The 24,375-nt window shown below is 46.6% G+C and overlaps 1 protein-coding gene across 1 annotated transcript in view; it reads left to right on the top strand.

Annotated features, from left to right (window-relative positions):
* The window catches only part of LOC144772230 (cystathionine beta-synthase-like), a 175,312-nt gene that overhangs the window by 105,711 nt on the left and 45,226 nt on the right, over window positions 1-24,375 (top strand). The window contains exons 7-8 of the mRNA XM_078656382.1: window positions 1,814-1,883; window positions 16,695-16,786. Coding sequence (XP_078512508.1) covers window positions 1,814-1,883; window positions 16,695-16,786 — 162 coding nt within the window. The remainder of the gene's footprint in view (window positions 1-1,813; window positions 1,884-16,694; window positions 16,787-24,375) is intronic.

Genomic DNA, 24,375 nt, shown 5'->3' with positions numbered 1-24,375 from the left:
GGAAGGAGGAAGGAAGGGACAGAGAGAGGGAAACAGGCTGAAGGTATAAAGGGAGTCTGGGGCATTGCTTAATGTGTGCTGGTGGTTTCTGGTGCTGAGCAACAGGACTTAGGGGCATATCATCAACAAATAGCGATATTTATCGCTAAATGGGCTTAGCAATATTTTTTTTAGCGCCGCGTATCGCTGGATTTTATCGCAGAGATAACGTGCTATTAGCAACGTTTATCTCCAAAGCGATAAAATATCCGGCGATAGTGGCAAAATGCGTGAATATCGCTGGGAATCCAGCTATATTCAGGCATTAACGCCAATAGGGTCTTAACCTGAATATCCTCCTCCCATTGGATATACAGGCTAAGAAGTGGTCTGAGCAGGCGTTAGGTTTTGGAGATATTCGCGCTTAGCACGAATATTTCCGTTGCTACGCCTGCGTTGATAATAGGCGATAGCGATGTTAGCGACTGCTTTCAATTGCTAACAGGTTGGGTACGCCCACTTTGCATGTCATTAGCGATAAATATCGCTGACATGCAAAGCGGGCCTCAAACCGCTCTCTATCACCTAAAAGCTGTCGGAAACTGATGTTAGCGACAGCTTGCAGCGGCGATAATTTAATTTTGCCTGCCTTGGTAATATGCCCCTTATTCGTCAACACTGGGACTTATGGCAGTCTACCAAAGGGTGGCGCTGTTTGTCTGATTTAGAGAGCTGCCCTACAGGTGTTTATTAATTCAAAATACATTAAAAATGACTAATAGCTGCCACACAAGCCATTCTTTTAGCTTTGGGGTCCCGGAACAGTCTGAATCGGCACACTCGTAGGATGTGATGGCTAGTAGATGTGTTGGTACTGTCGGTGGCAGCGCTGGCAGGGGCAGTGCGAGCTGTGGTAGTCCTCTGACGAGGGTCCCGGCACTTATTGTTTTACAAATTAAGCACTGGTCTGGGGGAAGGCGACAGAGGAGAGGAAGGGGTAGAGGGGGGATAGTTTTGGGGAGAAAGGGACTGCAGAGGAAGGGGACAGAAGATGAAGCCCAAGAGAGAAGGGGAAACAGGAAGAGAGAGCAAGGACCAGATGGAAATAAGGGACCGGAGGGGAAGGACAGAGGTGGCTGGGGAGAGTGGAGGAAGAGTGGACAGGTGAAAAATACAGAGGGGAGAATGACAATAGGGAAAGGCAGAGGGGAGAAAAGGACAAAGGGAAGAAAGGACAGAGAGAAGACAAGGACAAAGGGAAGAAAGGACAGAGAGAAGAAAAGGGCAAAGGGAAGAAAGGACAGAGAGAAGAAAAAGGCAAAGGGAAGAAAGGACAGAGAGAAGAAAAGGACATAGGGAAGAAAGGGCAGAGAGAAGAAAAGGACATAGGGAAGAAAGGACAGAGAGAAGAAAAAGGCAAAGGGAAGAAAGGGCAGAGAGAAGAAAAGGACAAAGGGAAGAAAGGGCAGAGAGAAGAAAAGGGCAGTGTGGAGAAAAGGGGCAGAGTGAAGAAAAAAACAGGAGAGTGAAATGAACCTATTAGAGGTAGATAAAAAGAGGGAGACAAGGACGGTGGGGTCAAAGGGTGGAAGTGAAAGGAGAGAGAGGGGAGGCTGATGCTAAGACTATGGAGAGGGTCGGAGTAGAAAGGAGGAAGTCACAAAGTAATTAGTAAGAGGAGGAGAGGAAAGGGGAGGAGAGCAGAGGGGACAAGAGGGGAGCAGAGGGGAGGGGAGGGAAAGAGAGGGGAGGGGAGGAGAGGAGAGGAGAGAAGAGGAGAGGAGAGGAGAGGAAAGGAGTGGACACTAAAACACCTCCCCCTTGTCTTCTACAGTACCGGAACCCGGGGAACCCGCTGTCCCACTACGACACCACAGCCGAGGAACTACTGCTGCAGTGTGGAGGTAATGGCGCCTTACACCCCTGAACCCCCTACATGTACATGTGCTCTACACATGTACCTAAACACACGAGCCCTCTCATCCACTCTCACTCACCCCGTCACACTCCCTCTAATACAGTGTCACTCACATACTCACTCACTCTCACTCTCTTAGTCTCACTCATGCTCACTCCCACAGCCACTATGGGCCAGCTGCATCAACGGGTTTTGCCCATTCTGTGTCTATGTGAAAATGTGTTGATGCCCTATGTCTTTTCCTGCCTCTTCCCAGGTCATTTTGTCTTCTTTGCCCACTCTACCTCTTTCTGACTCTCCCTCTGACACAGTCTCACTCACACTCACACTCACGCTCCCTCTCTAAGTCTCACTCATGCTCACTCTCAGTCTTTATATCTTTTCCTGCCTCTCTCTTTGAGTCCTTTTGTCTTCTCCGCCCGCTCCACCTCTTCCTGACTGTCCCTCTAACACAGCCCCACTCACACTCACACTCACGCTCCCTCTCTAAGTCTCACTCATGCTCGCTCTCAGTCTTTATATCTTTTCTTGCCTCTCTCTTTGAGTCCTTTTGTCTTCTCCGCCCGCTCCACCTCTTCCTGACTGTCCCTCTAACACAGCCCCACTCACACTCACACTCACGCTCCCTCTCTAAGTCTCACTCATGCTCGCTCTCAGTCTTTATATCTTTTCCTGCATCTCTCTTCGAGTCCTTTTGTCTTCTCCGCCCGCTCCACCTCTTCCTGACTGTCCCTCTAACACAGCCCCACTCACACTCACACTCACGCTCCCTCTCTAAGTCTCACTCATGCTCGCTCTCAGTCTTTATATCTTTTCCTGCCTCTCTCTTTGAGTCCTTTTGTCTTCTCCGCCCGCTCCACCTCTTCCTGACTGTCCCTCTGACACAGTCTCACTCACACTCACACTCACGCTCCCTCTCTAAGTCTCACTCATGCTCGCTCTCAGTCTTTATATCTTTTCCTGCCTCTCTCTTCGAGTCCTTTTGTCTTCTCCGCCCGCTCCACCTCTTCCTGACTGTCCCTCTAACACAGCCCCACTCACACTCACACTCCCTCTCTAAGTCTCACTCATGCTCACTCTCAGTCTTTATATCTTTTCCTGCCTCTCTCTTCGAGTCCTTTTGTCTTCTCCGCCCGCTCCACCTCTTCCTGACTGTCCCTCTAACACAGCCCCACTCACACTCACACTCCCTCTCTAAGTCTCACTCATGCTCACTCTCAGTCTTTATATCTTTTCCTGCATCTCTCTTCGAGTCCTTTTGTCTTCTCCGCCCGCTCCACCTCTTCCTGACTGTCCCTCTGACACAGTCTCACTCACACTCACACTCACGCTCCCTCTCTAAGTCTCACTCATGCTCGCTCTCAGTCTTTATATCTTTTCCTGCCTCTCTCTTCGAGTCCTTTTGTCTTCTCCGCCCGCTCCACCTCTTCCTGACTGTCCCTCTAACACAGCCACACTCACACTCACGCTCCCTCTCTAAGTCTCACTCATGCTCACTCTCAGTCTTTATATCTTTTCCTGCCTCTCTCTTTGAGTCCTTTTGTCTTCTCCGCCCGCTCCACCTCTTCCTGACTGTCCCTCTAACACAGCCCCACTCACACTCACACTCACGCTCCCTCTCTAAGTCTCACTCATGCTCGCTCTCAGTCTTTATATCTTTTCCTGCCTCTCTCTTCGAGTCCTTTTGTCTTCTCCGCCCGCTCCACCTCTTCCTGACTCTCCCTCTGACACAGTCTCACTCACACTCACACTCACGCTCCCTCTCTAAGTCTCACTCATGCTCGCTCTCAGTCTTTATATCTTTTCCTGCCTCTCTCTTTGAGTCCTTTTGTCTTCTCCGCCCGCTCCACCTCTTCCTGACTGTCCCTCTAACACAGCCCCACTCACACTCACACTCACGCTCCCTCTCTAAGTCTCACTCATGCTCGCTCTCAGTCTTTATATCTTTTCCTGCCTCTCTCTTTGAGTCCTTTTGTCTTCTCCGCCCGCTCCACCTCTTCCTGACTGTCCCTCTAACACAGCCCCACTCACACTCACACTCACGCTCACGCTCCCTCTCTAAGTCTCACTCATGCTCGCTCTCAGTCTTTATATCTTTTCCTGCCTCTCTCTTCGAGTCCTTTTGTCTTCTCCGCCCGCTCCACCTCTTCCTGACTGTCCCTCTAACACAGCCCCACTCACACTCACGCTCCCTCTCTAAGTCTCACTCATGCTCACTCTCAGCCTTTATATCTTTTCTTGCCTCTTCCCAGGTCATTTTGTCTTCTCCGCCGCTCCACCTCTTCCTGACTGTCCCTCTAACACAGCCCCACTCACACTCACACTCACGCTCCCTCTCTAAGTCTCACTCATGCTCGCTCTCAGTCTTTATATCTTTTCCTGCCTCTCTCTTCGAGTCCTTTTGTCTTCTCCGCCCGCTCCACCTCTTCCTGACTGTCCCTCTAACACAGCCCCACTCACACTCACGCTCCCTCTCTAAGTCTCACTCATGCTCACTCTCAGCCTTTATATCTTTTCTTGCCTCTTCCCAGGTCATTTTGTCTTCTCCGCCGCTCCACCTCTTCCTGACTGTCCCTCTAACACAGCCCCACTCACACTCACACTCACGCTCCCTCTCTAAGTCTCACTCATGCGCGCTCTCAGTCTTTATATCTTTTCGTGCCTCTCTCTTCGAGTCCTTTTGTCTTCTCCGCCCGCTCCACCTCTTCCTGACTGTCCCTCTAACACAGCCCCACTCACACTCACACTCACGCTCCCTCTCTAAGTCTCACTCATGCTCGCTCTCAGTCTTTATATCTTTTCCTGCCTCTCTCTTCGAGTCCTTTTGTCTTCTCCGCCCGCTCCACCTCTTCCTGACTGTCCCTCTAACACAGCCCCACTCACACTCACACTCACGCTCCCTCTCTAAGTCTCACTCATGCTCGCTCAGTCTTTATATCTTCTCCTGCCTCTCTCTTCGAGTCCGTTTGTCTTCTCCGCCCGCTCCACCTCTTTCTGACTGTCCCTCTAACACAGCCCCACTCACACTCACACTCACGCTCCCTCTCTAAGTCTCACTCATGCTCGCTCAGTCTTTATATCTTCTCCTGCCTCTCTCTTCGAGTCCGTTTGTCTTCTCCGCCCGCTCCACCTCTTCCTGACTGTCCCTCTAACACAGCCCCACTCACACTCACACTCACGCTCCCTCTCTAAGTCTCACTCATGCTCGCTCAGTCTTTATATCTTCTCCTGCCTCTCTCTTCGAGTCCGTTTGTCTTCTCCGCCCGCTCCACCTCTTCCTGACTGTCCCTCTAACACAGCCCCACTCACACTCACACTCACACTCCCTCTCTAAGTCTCACTCATGCTCGCTCTCAGTCTTTATATCTTTTCCGGCCTCTCTCTTTGAGTCCTTTTGTCTTCTCCGCCCGCTCCACCTCTTTCTGACTCTCCCTCTGACACACTCACTCACACTCACTCTCCCTCTCTAAGTCTCACTCATGCTCGCTCTCAGTCTTTATATCTTTTCTTGCCTCTCTCTTTGAGTCCTTTTGTCTTCTCCGCCCGCTCCACCTCTTCCTGACTGTCCCTCTAACACAGCCCCACTCACACTCACACTCACGCTCCCTCTCTAAGTCTCACTCATGCGCGCTCTCAGTCTTTATATCTTTTCCTGCCTCTCTCTTCGAGTCCTTTTGTCTTCTCCGCCCGCTCCACCTCTTCCTGACTGTCCCTCTAACACAGCCCCACTCACACTCACACTCCCTCTCTAAGTCTCACTCATGCTCGCTCTCAGTCTTTATATCTTTTCCTGCCTCTCTCTTCGAGTCCTTTTGTCTTCTCCGCCCGCTCCACCTCTTCCTGACTGTCCCTCTAACACAGCCCCACTCACACTCACACTCACGCTCCCTCTCTAAGTCTCACTCATGCTCGCTCTCAGTCTTTATATCTTTTCCTGCCTCTCTCTTCGAGTCCGTTTGTCTTCTCCGCCCGCTCCACCTCTTCCTGACTGTCCCTCTAACACAGCCCCACTCACACTCACGCTCCCTCTCTAAGTCTTACTCATGCTCGCTCTCAGTCTTTATATCTTTTCCTGCCTCTCTCTTTGAGTCCTTTTGTCTTCTCCGCCCGCTCCACCTCTTCCTGACTGTCCCTCTAACACAGCCCCACTCACACTCACACTCCCTCTCCAAGTCTCACTCATGCGCGCTCTCAGTCTTTATATCTTTTCCTGCCTCTCTCTTTAAGTCCTTTTGTCTTCTCCGCCCGCTCCACCTCTTCCTGACTGTCCCTCTAACACAGCCCCACTCACACTCACACTCACGCTCCCTCTCTAAGTCTCACTCATGCGCGCTCTCAGTCTTTATATCTTTTCGTGCCTCTCTCTTCGAGTCCTTTTGTCTTCTCCGCCCGCTCCACCTCTTCCTGACTGTCCCTCTAACACAGCCCCACTCACACTCACACTCACGCTCCCTCTCTAAGTCTCACTCATGCGCGCTCTCAGTCTTTATATCTTTTCGTGCCTCTCTCTTCGAGTCCTTTTGTCTTCTCCGCCCGCTCCACCTCTTCCTGACTGTCCCTCTAACACAGCCCCACTCACACTCACACTCACGCTCCCTCTCTAAGTCTCACTCATGCTCGCTCTCAGTCTTTATATCTTTTCCTGCCTCTCTCTTCGAGTCCTTTTGTCTTCTCCGCCCGCTCCACCTCTTCCTGACTCTCCCTCTAACACAGCCCCACTCACACTCACACTCACGCTCCCTCTCTAAGTCTCACTCATGCTCGCTCAGTCTTTATATCTTCTCCTGCCTCTCTCTTCGAGTCCTTTTGTCTTCTCCGCCGCTCCACCTCTTCCTGACTGTCCCTCTAACACAGCCCCACTCACACTCACACTCACACTCCCTCTCTAAGTCTCACTCATGCTCGCTCTCAGTCTTTATATCTTTTCTTGCCTCTCTCTTTGAGTCCTTTTGTCTTCTCCGCCCGCTCCACCTCTTCCTGACTGTCCCTCTAACACAGCCCCACTCACACTCACACTCACGCTCCCTCTCTAAGTCTCACTCATGCTCGCTCAGTCTTTATATCTTCTCCTGCCTCTCTCTTCGAGTCCGTTTGTCTTCTCCGCCCGCTCCACCTCTTTCTGACTGTCCCTCTAACACAGCCCTACTCACACTCACACTCACACTCCCTCTCTAAGTCTCACTCATGCTCGCTCTCAGTCTTTATATCTTTTCTTGCCTCTCTCTTTGAGTCCTTTTGTCTTCTCCGCCCGCTCCACCTCTTCCTGACTGTCCCTCTAACACAGCCCCACTCACACTCACACTCACGCTCCCTCTCTAAGTCTCACTCATGCTCGCTCAGTCTTTATATCTTCTCCTGCCTCTCTCTTCGAGTCCGTTTGTCTTCTCCGCCCGCTCCACCTCTTCCTGACTGTCCCTCTAACACAGCCCCACTCACACTCACACTCACACTCCCTCTCTAAGTCTCACTCATGCTCGCTCTCAGTCTTTATATCTTTTCTTGCCTCTCTCTTTGAGTCCTTTTGTCTTCTCCGCCCGCTCCACCTCTTCCTGACTGTCCCTCTAACACAGCCCCACTCACACTCACACTCACGCTCCCTCTCTAAGTCTCACTCATGCTCGCTCAGTCTTTATATCTTCTCCTGCCTCTCTCTTCGAGTCCGTTTGTCTTCTCCTCCCGCTCCACCTCTTTCTGACTGTCCCTCTAACACAGCCCTACTCACACTCACACTCACGCTCCCTCTCTAAGTCTCACTCATGCTCGCTCAGTCTTTATATCTTTTCCTGCCTCTCTCTTTGAGTCCTTTTGTCTTCTCCGCCCGCTCCACCTCTTCCTGACTGTCCCTCTAACACAGCCCCACTCACACTCACACTCACGCTCCCTCTCTAAGTCTCACTCATGCTCGCTCAGTCTTTATATCTTCTCCTGCCTCTCTCTTCGAGTCCGTTTGTCTTCTCCGCCCGCTCCACCTCTTTCTGACTGTCCCTCTAACACAGCCCTACTCACACTCACACTCACGCTCCCTCTCTAAGTCTCACTCATGCTCGCTCAGTCTTTATATCTTTTCCTGCCTCTCTCTTTGAGTCCTTTTGTCTTCTCCGCCCGCTCCACCTCTTCCTGACTGTCCCTCTAACACAGCCCCACTCACACTCACACTCACGCTCCCTCTCTAAGTCTCACTCATGCTCGCTCAGTCTTTATATCTTCTCCTGCCTCTCTCTTCGAGTCCGTTTGTCTTCTCCGCCCGCTCCACCTCTTTCTGACTGTCCCTCTAACACAGCCCTACTCACACTCACACTCACGCTCCCTCTCTAAGTCTCACTCATGCTCGCTCAGTCTTTATATCTTTTCCTGCCTCTCTCTTTGAGTCCTTTTGTCTTCTCTGCCCGCTCCACCTCTTCCTGACTGTCCCTCTAACACAGCCCCACTCACACTCACACTCACGCTCCCTCTCTAAGTCTCACTCATGCTCGCTCAGTCTTTATATCTTCTCCTGCCTCTCTCTTCGAGTTCGTTTGTCTTCTCCACCCGCTCCACCTCTTTCTGACTGTCCCTCTAACACAGCCCCACTCACACTCACACTCACACTCCCTCTCTAAGTCTCACTCATGCTCACTCTCAGTCTTTATATCTTTTCTTGCCTCTCTCTTCGAGTCCGTTTGTCTTCTCCGCCCGCTCCACCTCTTCCTGACTGTCCCTCTAACACAGCCCCACTCACACTCACACTCACGCTCCCTCTCTAAGTCTCACTCATGCTCGCTCAGTCTTTATATCTTCTCCTGCCTCTCTCTTCGAGTCCGTTTGTCTTCTCCGCCCGCTCCACCTCTTTCTGACTGTCCCTCTAACACAGCCCTACTCACACTCACACTCACGCTCCCTCTCTAAGTCTCACTCATGCTCGCTCAGTCTTTATATCTTTTCCTGCCTCTCTCTTTGAGTCCTTTTGTCTTCTCCGCCCGCTCCACCTCTTCCTGACTGTCCCTCTAACACAGCCCCACTCACACTCACACTCACGCTCCCTCTCTAAGTCTCACTCATGCTCGCTCAGTCTTTATATCTTCTCCTGCCTCTCTCTTCGAGTCCGTTTGTCTTCTCCGCCCGCTCCACCTCTTTCTGACTGTCCCTCTAACACAGCCCTACTCACACTCACACTCACGCTCCCTCTCTAAGTCTCACTCATGCTCGCTCAGTCTTTATATCTTTTCCTGCCTCTCTCTTTGAGTCCTTTTGTCTTCTCCGCCCGCTCCACCTCTTCCTGACTGTCCCTCTAACACAGCCCCACTCACACTCACACTCACGCTCCCTCTCTAAGTCTCACTCATGCTCGCTCAGTCTTTATATCTTCTCCTGCCTCTCTCTTCGAGTCCGTTTGTCTTCTCCGCCCGCTCCACCTCTTTCTGACTGTCCCTCTAACACAGCCCTACTCACACTCACACTCACGCTCCCTCTCTAAGTCTCACTCATGCTCGCTCAGTCTTTATATCTTTTCCTGCCTCTCTCTTTGAGTCCTTTTGTCTTCTCTGCCCGCTCCACCTCTTCCTGACTGTCCCTCTAACACAGCCCCACTCACACTCACACTCACGCTCCCTCTCTAAGTCTCACTCATGCTCGCTCAGTCTTTATATCTTCTCCTGCCTCTCTCTTCGAGTTCGTTTGTCTTCTCCGCCCGCTCCACCTCTTTCTGACTGTCCCTCTAACACAGCCCCACTCACACTCACACTCACACTCCCTCTCTAAGTCTCACTCATGCTCACTCTCAGTCTTTATATCTTTTCTTGCCTCTCTCTTCGAGTCCGTTTGTCTTCTCCGCCCGCTCCACCTCTTCCTGACTGTCCCTCTAACACAGCCCCACTCACACTCACACTCACGCTCCCTCTCTAAGTCTCACTCATGCTCACTCTCAGTCTTTATATCTTTTCCTGCCTCTCTCTTTGAGTCCTTTTGTCTTCTCCGCCCGCTCCACCTTTTCCTGACTGTCCCTCTAACACAGCCCCACTCACACTCACGCTCCCTCTCTAAGTCTCACTCATGCTCACTCTCAGTCTTTATATCTTTTCTTGCCTCTCTCTTTGAGTCCTTTTGTCTTCTCCGCCCGCTCCACCTTTTCCTGACTGTCCCTCTAACACAGCCCCACTCACACTCACACTCACACTCCCTCTCTAAGTCTCACTCATGCTCACTCTCAGTCTTTATATCTTTTCCTGCCTCTCTCTTTGAGTCCTTTTGTCTTCTCCGCCCGCTCCACCTCTTTCTGACTGTCCCTCTAACACAGCCCCACTCACACTCACACTCACGCTCCCTCTCTAAGTCTCACTCATGCTCACTCTCAGTCTTTATATCTTTTCCTGCCTCTCTCTTCGAGTCCGTTTGTCTTCTCCGCCCGCTCCACCTCTTCCTGACTGTCCCTCTAACACAGCCCCACTCACACTCACACTCACGCTCCCTCTCTAAGTCTCACTCATGCTCACTCTCAGCCTTTATATCTTTTCTTGCCTCTTCCCAGGTCATTTTGTCTTCTCCGCCGCTCCACCTCTTCCTGACTGTCCCTCTAACACAGCCCCACTCACACTCACGCTCCCTCTCTAAGTCTCACTCATGCTCGCTCAGTCTTTATATCTTCTCCTGCCTCTCTCTTCGAGTCCGTTTGTCTTCTCCGCCCGCTCCACCTCTTCCTGACTGTCCCTCTAACACAGCCCCACTCTCACTCACACTCATGCTCCCTCTCTAAGTCTCACTCATGCTCGCTCTCAGTCTTTATATCTTTTCTTGCCTCTCTCTTTGAGTCCTTTTGTCTTCTCCGCCCGCTCCACCTCTTCCTGACTGTCCCTCTAACACAGCCCCACTCACACTCACACTCACGCTCCCTCTCTAAGTCTCACTCATGCTCGCTCAGTCTTTATATCTTCTCCTGCCTCTCTCTTCGAGTCCGTTTGTCTTCTCCGCCCGCTCCACCTTTTCCTGACTGTCCCTCTAACACAGCCCCACTCACACTCACACTCACACTCCCTCTCTAAGTCTCACTCATGCTCGCTCAGTCTTTATATCTTCTCCTGCCTCTCTCTTCGAGTCCGTTTGTCTTCTCCGCCCGCTCCACCTCTTCCTGACTGTCCCTCTAACACAGCCCCACTCACACTCACACTCACACTCCCTCTCTAAGTCTCACTCATGCTCACTCTCAGTCTTTATATCTTTTCTTGCCTCTCTCTTTGAGTCCTTTTGTCTTCTCCGCCCGCTCCACCTTTTCCTGACTGTCCCTCTAACACAGCCCCACTCACACTCACACTCACACTCCCTCTCTAAGTCTCACTCATGCTCACTCTCAGTCTTTATATCTTTTCTTGCCTCTCTCTTTGAGTCCTTTTGTCTTCTCCGCCCGCTCCACCTTTTCCTGACTGTCCCTCTAACACAGCCCCACTCACACTCACACTCCCTCTCTAAGTCTCACTCATGCTCACTCTCAGTCTTTATATCTTTTCCTGCCTCTCTCTTTGAGTCCTTTTGTCTTCTCCGCCCGCTCCACCTCTTCCTGATTCTCCCTCTAACACAGCCCCACTCACACTCACACTCACACTCACGCTCCCTCTCTAAGTCTCACTCATGCTCACTCTCAGTCTTTATATCTTTTCCTGCCTCTCTCTTCGAGTCCGTTTGTCTTCTCCGCCCGCTCCACCTCTTCCTGACTGTCCCTCTAACACAGCCCCACTCACACTCACACTCACGCTCCCTCTCTAAGTCTCACTCATGCTCACTCTCAGTCTTTATATCTTTTCCTGCCTCTCTCTTTGAGTCCTTTTGTCTTCTCCGCCCGCTCCACCTCTTCCTGACTGTCCCTCTAACACAGCCCCACTCACACTCACACTCCCTCTCTAAGTCTCACTCATGCTCACTCTCAGTCTTTATATCTTTTCCTGCCTCTCTCTTTGAGTCCTTTTATCTTCTCCGCCCGCTCCACCTCTTCCTGACTCTCCCTCTAACACAGCCCCACTCACACTCACACTCACGCTCCCTCTCTAAGTCTCACTCATGCTCACTCTCAGTCTTTATATCTTTTCCTGCCTCTCTCTTTGACTCCTTTTGTCTTCTCCGCCCGCTCCACCTCTTTCTGACTCTCCCACTTTACATCCTTTCCTCTCTTTCCTGCTCTTTCTCTCACCTTTGTGTTTTTGTCTGGCTCGTCTCTCTTTCTATTCTGTCTCTATCCCCGCTCTCATGCGGCATCAGAGTTAGGGGTGCAGGAGGTGCTGCCACCCCATAATACTTCAAAGAGTTTAGATAGAGAAGGAACAGCAAAAGGGGCCACTCAAATGCTATTGTTCTGACAGCATTTGCTGTGTTTTCAAAGACAGCCGGCCATACACCCCATATACAATTAGCAGGGTGACATTATAGGGTAGTGCCCCTACCCTAAGCTTTGTTTCAGCACCACTGACTCTCTCTACACCGCTGTCTTCCTGTGAATCTGTGGGATGGAATAAAGTAAATCATCCAGTGGCTACAGGCATTAGAAGAACAACTCTAGAGAGCCATGAGCCTGACTACGTATGCCGACCAAACGTCCGGTTCTTCTTTATAGAGAGCAAACGAGATACCATTGGGACCTGGTGCACCGTCTTTTTGTTTCTTTATTAGTTTGGAGACTTGAGATTTTGTTATATAAATTTCAATATGACATTCTAAGTCTGTTTTTACCATCCTTATCTGTTTGCCATCCTGAATATTTGATTTCGCAACTGGGTTTAAATGTTTTATAAGGAATGTAAACCATTCATCTTCAGTTAAGACGGATGCTACCACAGATTTGTTAGGTCTTACTAAACCATTAATCATTCTCCAAAACTCCCTTGAGTTTACTTGATTGCTAGCGTAGAAGATTTTTGTCCACAAGTCCTGCCTGGCTTGGTTTTTTTCGTTCCAGATTAATTTCCTCAAATTATGATTTATATATTTAAATTTTATTAATATATCTTTATTGTTTGGAAACTTGGTTAACTGTTTCCTGAGTTCGTTGCTGGTCCGTCTAGTTTTCCTATTCGTAAATCATAGGTTGATATTAATTTCCCTTTTTTCCATTTGAGTCACTTGTTTTTAGGTCTCGCCTTTTCCATTCCGCAGGAATGGATTGGAGAGAATTCTAGTGGTCAAAATACTCGTCAAACTATGGCTTATTCGGTGCAGTTTTCTTCGAGTTCACGTGGCCACAGGCATGTGCTTTTGGGCCATAAACTTTTTGTTCACGAGCTTTTGTTGTTTTTCATTGGCTCTTCAATTTGTCTACGCCTCATTGAAGCTGCTCCCTCCGCCCACCTTCTCTCTGTCCTGCGCGTGCCTCTTGCTTATCTCACCGTAGCACGACAACATTCAGACGTGCACTCTTTCCAAGCATACCCCCCCTGCCTTTAACTCGTGGAACCATGAACACTAAACACAAACAGCCTACAGACTCTCTCCCATTCACGCACGGCAACACGCACACGTCGACAACATTCCGACGTGCACTCTTTCCAAGCATAACCCCCCCTGCCTTTCACTCGCGGAAACACGCACACCAAACACAAACAGCCCATATACTCTCTCTCTCCCATTCACGCACGGCAACACGCACACGTCGACAACATTCCGACGTGCACTCTTTCCAAGCATACCCCCCGTGCCTTTCACTCACGGAAACACGCACACCAAACACAAACAGCCCACAGACTCTCTCCCACCCCCCCTCCCAGACTCTCTCCTATTCACGCACGGCAACACGCACACCATAGCTTCTCTCTTATTCATTCATCTGCACGTTCCTGCCTTTCACTCGCGAAAACACGCACACCAAACTCAAACAGCCCACAGACTCTCTCTCCCACCCCCCCACACTCCCAGTCTCTCTCCCATTCACGCACGGCAACACGGACACCATAGCTTCTCTCTCATTCATCTGCACGTTCTCCCCCCCTCCCAGACTCTCTCCCATTCACGCACGGCAACACGCACACCAAAGCTTCTCTCTCATTCATCTGCACGTTCTCCCACCACCCCTTCTACTTTTATGCCCGCTTTTCTCTCAAAACATTTTAAAACACAACCAACAGCCCCCAGACTCTTTCACATTCACGCACACCATCTGCTTCTTCCTTCTACCCTATCTAAGGTCCAGCGCGCGCCTTTTGCTGAACCCACCCCCTTCCTCTGTAGCACGACAACATTCAGACGTGCACTCTTTCCAAGCATACCACTTCCTGCCTTTCAACTCGCAGCAACGCGCACACGCACTTCTCTCTCATTCATCTGCCCGTTCCCCCCCCCCTTCTCTAGCACGACAACATTCAGCTGTAGTAATTAAGTACGGTAAAATTAGCAAAGCACCAAAAGACACATTTTTTACGAATTTCCTTTGTTTTCCAACACTTTACATTATCTAACAATTCTAAAACATGGAGAATATCTCTTTTTTGAAATTTTTTAGGAGATACTTACTTAGGGTAAAAATACAAGGATACTGCAGTTGGTTAATCTCAGTTGTAAAGATTCTAATCTGTTGTCGGACATCCGCTGTGAAACGTAAATGTGGTGCGAAAATGCAGACGACTGCCTCTCTCACATCCAGCTGCACGTTCTTGTACTCCCCACACTCCCTCCCTCTCATGCGCGCTCTACGCTCTCCTTTTTTTTTCTCGAAACTCAAGTGAGGCCACAGACTTGCTACATAACTTGCGTTCTATTTCTTAATTTTAAAGTGACAGAAGACTTACTCACTCTGGCCTCTGCAACACAACCTTATTACTTAACACTAGTAAGTCACGTAAATACAAAACATGTGGCATTACAAATGCTATAAGTGTCACATTTGCTAAAGTTAAAAGTATTGGCATTGTAAATCACAAAACATAAATATAAAATGTCATTTACAAAACCAATAGCTCCAACTTTCCTACTGCGAGACCTATTGGCAACGCCAGTGCTTGTTTTCTCTGCGCTAGAAGTGGAATTATACGGTTTAACTATTTTCTGTATGACGTTTTTTCATTGCTCAATTGCGGACCTCATGATTTTATCTTTAAAACATTCTTTAACCAGTTCTTGCGCCTTTTCCTTTATGTCGTCCATATTAAGGGGCCGATTAGGATGGCGGACGGACTTGCGTCCGTCCGCCATCCCGGAGGTGGAGGGACCGTCCGCATGGGCTGCGGCGGTCCCTCCGTGCAAATTAGGATGTGACCGCCACCCTGGCGGTCACATCCTGGATATTTAACATTGCGGCGGGTGCTGCTTCAAGCTGCACCCGCCGCAATGTTAAAAGTGCATGTTTAACATTTACATGCACAAAGCGGCAGGCACCGCGCGGTGCCTGCCGCTTTGTGCATGTAAATACTGGGGGGTACCATAGGTACCCCCCATGTGCACCCCCCACCCGCCTACACCCTGGGGGCCCGCAACGGGCCACCAAATTCAAAAGTACACATGCTTTTCCACGGCGGAAAAAACGCCGCGGAAAAGCATGTTTACAAATGCATCCTAATTTGGCTGGCGGTGTCTGATAGACACTGCCAGCCAAATGAGAGCTTTTCCGCCGCGGTTGTAATCCGACCGCGGCGGAAAAGCAGCGGACAGAAACCAAGACCCACCAGCCATCGTAATGCGGCGGTCGGTCTTTGGTGACTCCGCAGAGGATTTTCCGCCTCCTCCGGGCCGGAGGTGGCTTCCGCCGACCCGGAGGAGGCGGAAAATCCTCCATCCTAATCGGCCCCTATGTGTTTTCCATATACGTTATCTATAATTAATGGTACCCGTCTGAACTTGCGTTGTCAAATACATTGGATGTTTCAAACATGACAATTTAAAATTAATTATTTGTTGAATATGGTTACTATCAGGCACCTACCTTAAATAGTAGGCAATTAAGTTGTTAAAAATATTTAGTGATACCATTGTGTAGTCAATTTGTGACTTGGAGTTATGTGACTGAAATGTCCATGCCGGTGGTGTATCCAACGCAAATCTTCCATTAGTATTCTTAGCCCCAATGCTTCCATATCCATCACAAAGTTTCTTCCCATTGAACTTTGTTTGGTATTTATAAAGGGATCCAACATCTGCTCAGGAATTGTCCATTGATGGTTTTGAGACAGTATAAAATTTTCTCGTAAGAAAGGTATTAGTAAATTTAAGTTAAAATCACCCGTTAGTATGAAATCTGCAAAAGTTTCGTCCATCATTTGCTCCAATAAGAAACTAGTAAGAGCAGCACACGTATCCTTCCTTGAACTCTGTTTTGGTGGAATATAGATATTAATCAGCATTAGAACTTTTGATTTTTCTCGTTTGCTTGATGTATATCGCAACTTTACCATTTGGAAGTTAGAATTATTCATAGCTAACTGCTCATTTTCAACTTTCAGGTCAATAGATAAGAATATTGCTAGCCCCCCACAGGGACTACTAAATTTATGATGTTTAATTGCAGGCTCAAAATATCCTTTGTATCCATGTAACATAAAAGGGTCCATTGCCCACGTTTCCTGTAATAATATAATTTGAAAGGAATTTGATAATGTATTTATTGGGCTTTATTTATCTTTTTACATAACACATTTATGTTCCACGTGCACATCCCTATTGTTGAACTGTCCATATTCAATTCTTTTATTTTATCTTGAAATTTATTTTGTCATTGTTCTTCATTACCGTGTAATGCTGTCAAAATCCATTTTTCATTTATTCCTTTTACTTTTTAGTTCATTAGAGGCCTTTTCATCATCGTGATCAGTACTGGATTTGAAATACTAATTTGTATTCTCTTTTCTGCTCACAGGAGAGCTGGACATGTTCGTGGCTGGTTCTGGCACAGGCGGCACCATCACGGGCAACGGGCGGAAGCTGAAGGAGAAGTGCCCAGGCTGTAGGGTGAGTGGGCGGTGCGGGGGCTGCACCTGTAGGGTGAGTGGGTGGTGCCTGGCACGGTGCGGGGGCTGCACCTGTAGGGTGAGTGCCCGGTGCCACGCAGGGTGCGAGGGTTGCAGGCGCTGGGATCCTTCAGAAGACATTACCACACTGAGAACTGTCTAAAGAGTGAGATGTGCACCCAGTGCAGAGCCCTTGGGGTGTCTCATGTCAGGCGTGAGATGTGCAGCCAGTGCCGAGGCCATGGTGTGTTTCATGTCAGGTGTGAGATGCACAGATAGTGCTGAGGCATTGAGATGTCTCTTGTCAGGCGTGAGATGTGCAGCCAGTGCAGAGCCCTTGGGGTGTCTCATGTCAGGCGTGAGATGTGCACCCAGTGCCGAGGCCATGGTGTGTTTCATGTCAGGCGTGAGATGTGCAGCCAGTGCCGAGGCCATGGTGTGTTTCATGTCAGGTGTGAGATGCACAGATAGTGCTGAGGCATTGAGATGTCTCTTGTCAGGCGTGAGATGTGCAGCCAGTGCCGAGGCCATGGTGTGTTTCATGTCAGGTGTGAGATGCACAGATAGTGCTGAGGCATTGAGATGTCTCTTGTCAGGCGTGAGATGTGCAGCCAGTGCCGAGGCCATGGTGTGTTTCATGTCAGGTGTGAGATGCACAGATAGTGCTGAGGCATTGAGATGTCTCTTGTCAGGCGTGAGATGTGCAGCCAGTGCCGAGGCCATGGTGTGTTTCATGTCAGGTGTGAGATGCACAGATAGTGCTGAGGCATTGAGATGTCTCTTGTGAGGTGTGAGATGTGAGCCAGTGCAGAGGCCTTGGGGAATTAAGGTGGTCTAGGAACTTCTTGTTGAGATGGTTGCAACTTGGAGCTTCGTTTAGCTCTTGCGTCTATGTAAGTCATAACGGGTGACCATAGGCTTAACCGTTTCATTGCCAATTGTAAGGGATAAACAAAGGAAGTGTCCAACCTGTCATTATGACAAACAGCATACCACCAGACCTTATAAGAGATTTTAGTAAAGTCCTTCCAGTTTGTGGTAATCTGCTGAAAAGCAATTGCTAGCAACAAATCAATAATTTTGATATTAAGCGTACAATTTTCCCAAATAGATGAAAGACTTCCTAAGAATATATGTGTAAAGGCAAAGGAAAATTTAGTACCAAAGATTAAATTGATTTGATCCCAAACTTGCTTCCAGAAAGTATATACACAGGGACAAGAAAATAACATATGAAATAAATCTGCATTTGAGGACGAGCATGTCCAACAAGTGTCTGATATAGTCGAAATCATTTTACTCAAAGCATTTGGTGTAAGTAAAAACCTATTATATACAAATAACACTGTCTGCGTTGTATTTGCTGCCCTGGAGGATTTGCGTATTTTCATCCATATGTTCTGCCAGAGTGATAGTGGCCTAGAAGTTTTTTTGATCCGTCTCCCATATCTCCTCAATTTTGGGATTTCTGTCTAACAATGTGCTTGCTTTGTAAGTAATTGTATATGGTAGATGCTTTAGGTTTGGTAATTAACAAAGTATGAAGTTGTGGATATGTAACCGGTGTTGTAGAGGTATCAGGTGTGTTTATAAGTTGAGTATATGCCTCCATCGCGGCTTGTTTAAGTAAGATATTTTTATGACAAGAGGAGGCAGGTAAATTAAATGAGTGCTTGAGTGAAGAGAAGGGCAAAAAGTCTGACCCTGAAAATAACTGATGTATCCAAAGTAATCCCTTTTGCCTACAGGTCTTCCAGTAGAAAGGATTATTTCGAATGAGCAAGTTTTTGTTGTGCCAAATTGTTGAGTTACAAACGGATTCTATATTTTTGTGGTAAGGAAGAGAAGTGGACTCCAGAAGTTTAGAGGTTAGTTTGATTGGCTTCTTAAAATTGGCCATAAAATTTAGAAATAGCATGGAGGGTTAATTGCTTAGAACTGTTGTTAATGTTGTATCTGATTAACGGTGATTGTAAACTCTGGATATGTGGCTTTTAGATATCTGATTTTATTTGTGTTTTTTTAAATTGTGCTTTTATGGTTGTTTTGTATGAATAACCGAATAAAGATTTTGACTACGACTATGACTATGGTTAGTTTGATTATGGGAGTAGATAGGGACTGTGGTTTGTGTGAGAAGGAGAGATATTCATGAAAGCAGAAAGGCGATAAAAATTGACGCTCTATTGAGGTCCAGGGAGGGCAGTCTTCTGTGGAGTCAAGCAGCCAAAAAGAGGCTTGACGTACAAGGAATGCTTTCTGGTATGCTAGTAAATCTGGAAAATGAACCCCCCCCCCCTTCTGCTTTAGGGTGAGTCAACTTCAATAGAGACATTCAGGGTGTTTTGTTATTCCACAAACAGGAAGAGAGAATGGAGTTAATCCTCTCAAACAAATTGGGCAGAAATAAGAACTGGAATGTTGGAAATAGTATATAAGACTATGAGAGATATCATCATCTTTATAGTGTCCAAAGGTCCCCACCAGGATAGGTTGAGAGGATGCCATTTAGTGGTCAATTCTGAAATTTTCTGAATGCATTTATTCATACAAAGTGATACTGTGTCCGTAATTGAAGAGGTGAAGTGTAATCCTAAATATTCAATAGAGTTAGGGTTCCATTTGAAGTTGGAAGTGTTAAAGTCCGACTTAAAAGTGTACTTAGTTAAGGGTAGTATCTCACACTTATCATTATTTTTTTATTTGTAGCCAGAGACGAGGGAGAATGACCTCACTTCAGCTAATAAAGCCGGGATTGAGTTATCTGGTTTTGATATAAAAAGTAAAATGTTGTCAGCATAAGCTGCAAGCTTAATGTGAGAGTGTGATGTTTGGAAACCTATATAGATTTGGGTTTTGACCTAATTTAGAGAGGAATGGTTCCAAAGCCAAATTAAAAAGAAAAGGAGAGAGAGGACAGCCTTGTCGTACTCCTCTACCTAAATCAAAGAAAGCGGAAATCAGGCCATTAGTGCAAATTGCAGAGCGTGGGTTAGAATAAAGGAGAGATATTGACGATATAAATTTAGGGCCGAAACGAAACCATTGAAGAGTATAGAATTAATAATTCCATTCGACTCTATCAAACGCTTTTTCCACGTCTAATGCTATTGCTGCAAGGGATTGTTTTAAATGTGAAGATTTTGATAGAATATTGAAAAAGAGTCGTGTATCATCTGTTCTAAATCTCCCCTTTACGAACCTAGATTGTTCTTTATCTAACAAGTTCGGTAAGTAAGAGTCTAAGTGAAGGGCAAGTGCTTTGGAAGAAATATTATAATCGATGTTCACTAAAGATATAGGTCTATACTTTTTACAATATCTGGACTCTTTGCCATCCTTGGCAATGAGACATATATGAACTTCTGAAAAAGATCCAATGGAGCCCTTGGGAGAAGAAAAGGAATCTATCAGGGATTGCAGTTTGGGCAGTAGGAGTTTAGAAAAGTGAAGATAAAATTCAAATGTAAAACTGTCTGGAACAGGTGCTTTGTCTTTTTTAAGACACTGGAGAGCCTTCAAAAGTTCTTGCTGCGATAAACCTAATTATAGAGAAGATAAATCAGGAGGTGTGTGTTGGGATTTCTGAATTGTGGAAAATAAAGTGTGATAATGAGTGTTCTGTGGAGTGTGTTTCGGATGCATATAGTGTTTTATAAAAAAAAGAATATTCATTCAAAATTTCTACATCCTTAAATTTTAGCGTACCATGCTCATCAAAAAGAGATTCGAATTTTAACTTATTCTGTCTCATTTTCAAATATTTAGCTAGAATCTTCCCTGCCTTGTTTTTACCACCGTAGAACTTTGTGCTAGCTTTCAACAAATATAAGGAAGCATTATCTGTGGACTGTTCGTTGAATTTCATCTCGGCATCAATAAGAGCAGTTAAACATTCCTTCGAATGGGAAGTGTAATATGAGTGTTCCAATCTCTTGATGCCTTGAAGGAGATTACTAGCATTTTTGCGTGCAATTTTTCATTTGTTAGCAATGAAGGCAAATGAAAATCTCTTGCTGACGCTTTACAAGGATCCGATGTAGTTGTGAATGACATGGATGCGTTATGGTTTATCTAAAAAATCTCACTGAAGAAGACGGTGAAAGAAGCAGAGAACTTTGGATCCAAAAGAAGAGAATTATTAAAACGCCATCTTTTAGAAGCATTAACTTTGGGCAGTAAATCGAGGCGAGTTGAGACAGGGGCGTGGTCTGATAATAGAATAGGCCCAATTTCTGCGCTCATGAGAGTTTGAGAGATATTGTGGGATGCAAAGATATAGTCTATTCTTGATTGGGTACGATGGGCTGGAGAATAAATAGTGTATTCTCTAATGGTCGGGTTACATAATCGCCAGGCATCAAGTAGGTTATGTTGTGTAATAGCACTAACAAAAGATTTATGGGGCATATTAGGAATAAAAGTGATTTTGGAGTCTCTGTCTATAAATGGATCAAAGATCTGATTGCAATCAGCAGCTAACATAAAATTGTCATCAATAGAGTCAGTGATCTGCTTCGCCATTGCATGCCAGAATGATGCATCACCACCAGTAGGAGCATATACATTCAGGAGAGAGACTGAAACATCTTTTAACAATAATTTAACATTCAACCATCGGCCAACATTATCCGATTCTTACGAAATGAGTTTAACTGGAAGCGTTTTGCGGCAAAGTATCATACCTCCATTACGTTTGTCGTCTCCTTGAGAAAAGGAAATTTCCCCCACCCAGCCTCTTTTTAATTTTAAGGATTCGGCTTCTGTGAGATGTGTTTCTTGCAAGGATACTATATAAGCATTTAACTTAGCTAGAGGAGTTAAGACTCTTTGGCCTAGATGTATCAAGCCTTTTGCGATTCGTTAGGGCCGAAATTCTGCGAATTTCGGCCTTAACGAATCGCAAACGGACATTTTGCATCTTTTGGGATGTATGTGAAATTAGCAAAATAAGGAATCGCAAACATTTGCGATTCCTTATTTTGCTTAAGCATTAAAGGAATCGCAATTTTGCGATACCTTAAATGCCATGTATGAAGCTTTTTTAAATTGCGAATTCAGGTTAAGGAATCGCAAATTAACACCAATTTGAGGTTCGTGTTAATTTGCGAAATCCTTTCAAAACCCAAAATTTGGCCATTTTGAGGGTGGCATGTGTCACACATACATGCCCATAGGGCATGTATGTGCTCCATATGCACACACATGTAAATTTCAGGGGTGCAGCAGGGTGTCCATGAGACACCCCTGCACCCTTGAAATAATTCTCAAATTGCGATTAGCAAATTGCGAATTCGCAATTTGAGAATTACTTCACAATCATTCCTATGGGCCTCCTGGCCCATAGGAATGCATGGGAAATTATTCCTTATGTGCGAATTCGCAAATAAAGAATAATAAGGAATCGCTAAAAAAAAGCGATTTTTTACATACATTCCATTTTGCGAATTCTAAATAGCGATTCGCTAAAAATCGCTATTTAAGATTCGCAAAATGGAATCTTGATACATCTAGGCCTTTGTCTTTTGATCAGAGAATTTAATTCCCTAACTTTCCAGGAGATAAATTGTAAAGACATAAGGTATTAGAAATAGAAGGAAATAGGAATATGAAGCAAAAGTCCAATTCTTTAAAGATAAGATAAAGCAAAGGAGGAAGGAAGAGAGAAAAAAGCGTGTTTAAGCATAGTGAGAGAGAAAAATCAGATGATTAGAACCAGAAATATAAACTGAACTGAGCAATGTAGAAGAGAACAGATAAGGAAGGCAAAGAATGGAGGAATGGAAAGATAGTAGAAATTGAGTAAGCAACAATAAATGTAAAAAAGAAACATGAAAATTCAAGAGGAATTGAAGATATTGAAGACACCAAAGAAACAGAAAACCATCAATTGTAAGACAAACCAAAAAGCAAAAGACAATACAAAAAACATTCCTACAAAAAGGGAATGTGAAAGTAGGGGTAGGCGGAGCCACATGGAACAGACGAACGTTCAAGGATGACTGAACCGAGGCGGACGGACTCGAGATTGACGATGAAGATTGGCACGAGGCGCTAGCGTCCCCCACGCGAATAGCAATATCAGCTATATTGCGACTGATTTAATTGAAGATCCTGCACAGAGTGTACATCTCTGGTACCAGGCTGGTCCTGATGGGGCGCAGCGATGAATGACTCTGTCGTAGGGGGTGTGGGGAGGTGGGAACCTTTCTGCACATATTGTGGGAATGCCAGGAGGTACATGCCTATTGGACACGGGTACTTAACTGTATGAGGGACGTGTGGGGGGTAGAATTGTGACCTGAGGCGAAGAGGTGCCTCCTTAACATATGGGAACCCTCCGACCTCTCAGCGAAAGTCCAACTATGGGCCACACTGGGTCTGGCAATGGCGAAGAGAAACATCACGAGGTTGTGGGGGGCGACCACACCACCAACACTGGGGGCTTGGCAGAAAGATATGGATTGGAGCATGGTTCAGGAAAAGACTGTGTATGTGGCTAGGGGGTGCCAGAGGAAGTGAGTAGCTGTGTGGTCTAAATGGGATGAATACAGGGGAAACATCTGTTGACGAGCTAATTGATTCATGATTATGGTATTGTCAGAAATGGACCTAAATTTATGATAGATATTGATTTCGCCAGATTTTTAACTCATGTGTATTCCTGAAGATATATAACTAATAATGCTGCTATGCCCTGTGAAAAAAAAAAAAGGATGACTGAACCAGACCAGGGGAAGATCACGCCATAGACGTAAATGTAACTGTGGAAACGAAGAAAAACATAATACATTTTTGTTTATATCTTAAGCGATTAACATAAGAACGGTTAATCTAATACCATAAACTAAGATTAACATAGACAGCAATGAACTATAGATCTACTAATGATAAACTGTCAACATGAAAAAGAAATAGAAAAGAACATTCTGTATCCTATAGTCCAAAGAGCGATATCATCTCAGAAGTCATGGAACACGTGAAGAGGAGGATCCTGATGATTCCATACGATCCGTCTTGTGCAAGTTGATGAAACCTTGCAAATGAATTGGGTCCGCATATGTCATTGTCCTGTTGTTGTAGGTAACCTTGAAAAGACATGGATGAAAGAGGCCATATCTAGCCCCCATGGAACGAAGAACTGGTCTCATGTGTAAGAAGGCTTTACGTCTGGCAGTTGTGGCTTTAGAGTCATCTTGAGCAAAGAACAATGTAGCACCAGACCAAGAGATCCGACGCATGGCTTTAGCAGCTGCTAGAACTTTCAATAAATCTGTGTACTCTAGGAAGTAAAGTATGACTCCTCGTGGGCGCTGTGCAGATTAAGAATTAGTGGGAGCCCGCCCCAATCTATGGGCTCATTGTATGTTCAGCACAGTATTTATTTATTTATGAGATTTGTTGAGGGCACAAATACCCTGAGGTGCCTCGGCACTAGGATAGAGCGATAACTGGATAGATGATCATTGATTAAAAAGCCAAGTTTTTACTTGTTTGCGGAAGGGTATTAAAGTTGTGGTGCTTTTTATTTGGTTCGGCAATGGATTCCAAAGTTTGGCGGTGGTAATTGAGAAAGATCTGTCGCCACAG

Source organism: Lissotriton helveticus, chromosome 8 (genome assembly GCF_964261635.1).
Source record: "Lissotriton helveticus chromosome 8, aLisHel1.1, whole genome shotgun sequence".
NCBI lineage: Eukaryota > Metazoa > Chordata > Amphibia > Caudata > Salamandridae > Lissotriton > Lissotriton helveticus.
Note: the sequence above shows the minus strand (reverse complement) of the source record. Positions and strands in the feature narration are given on the sequence as shown.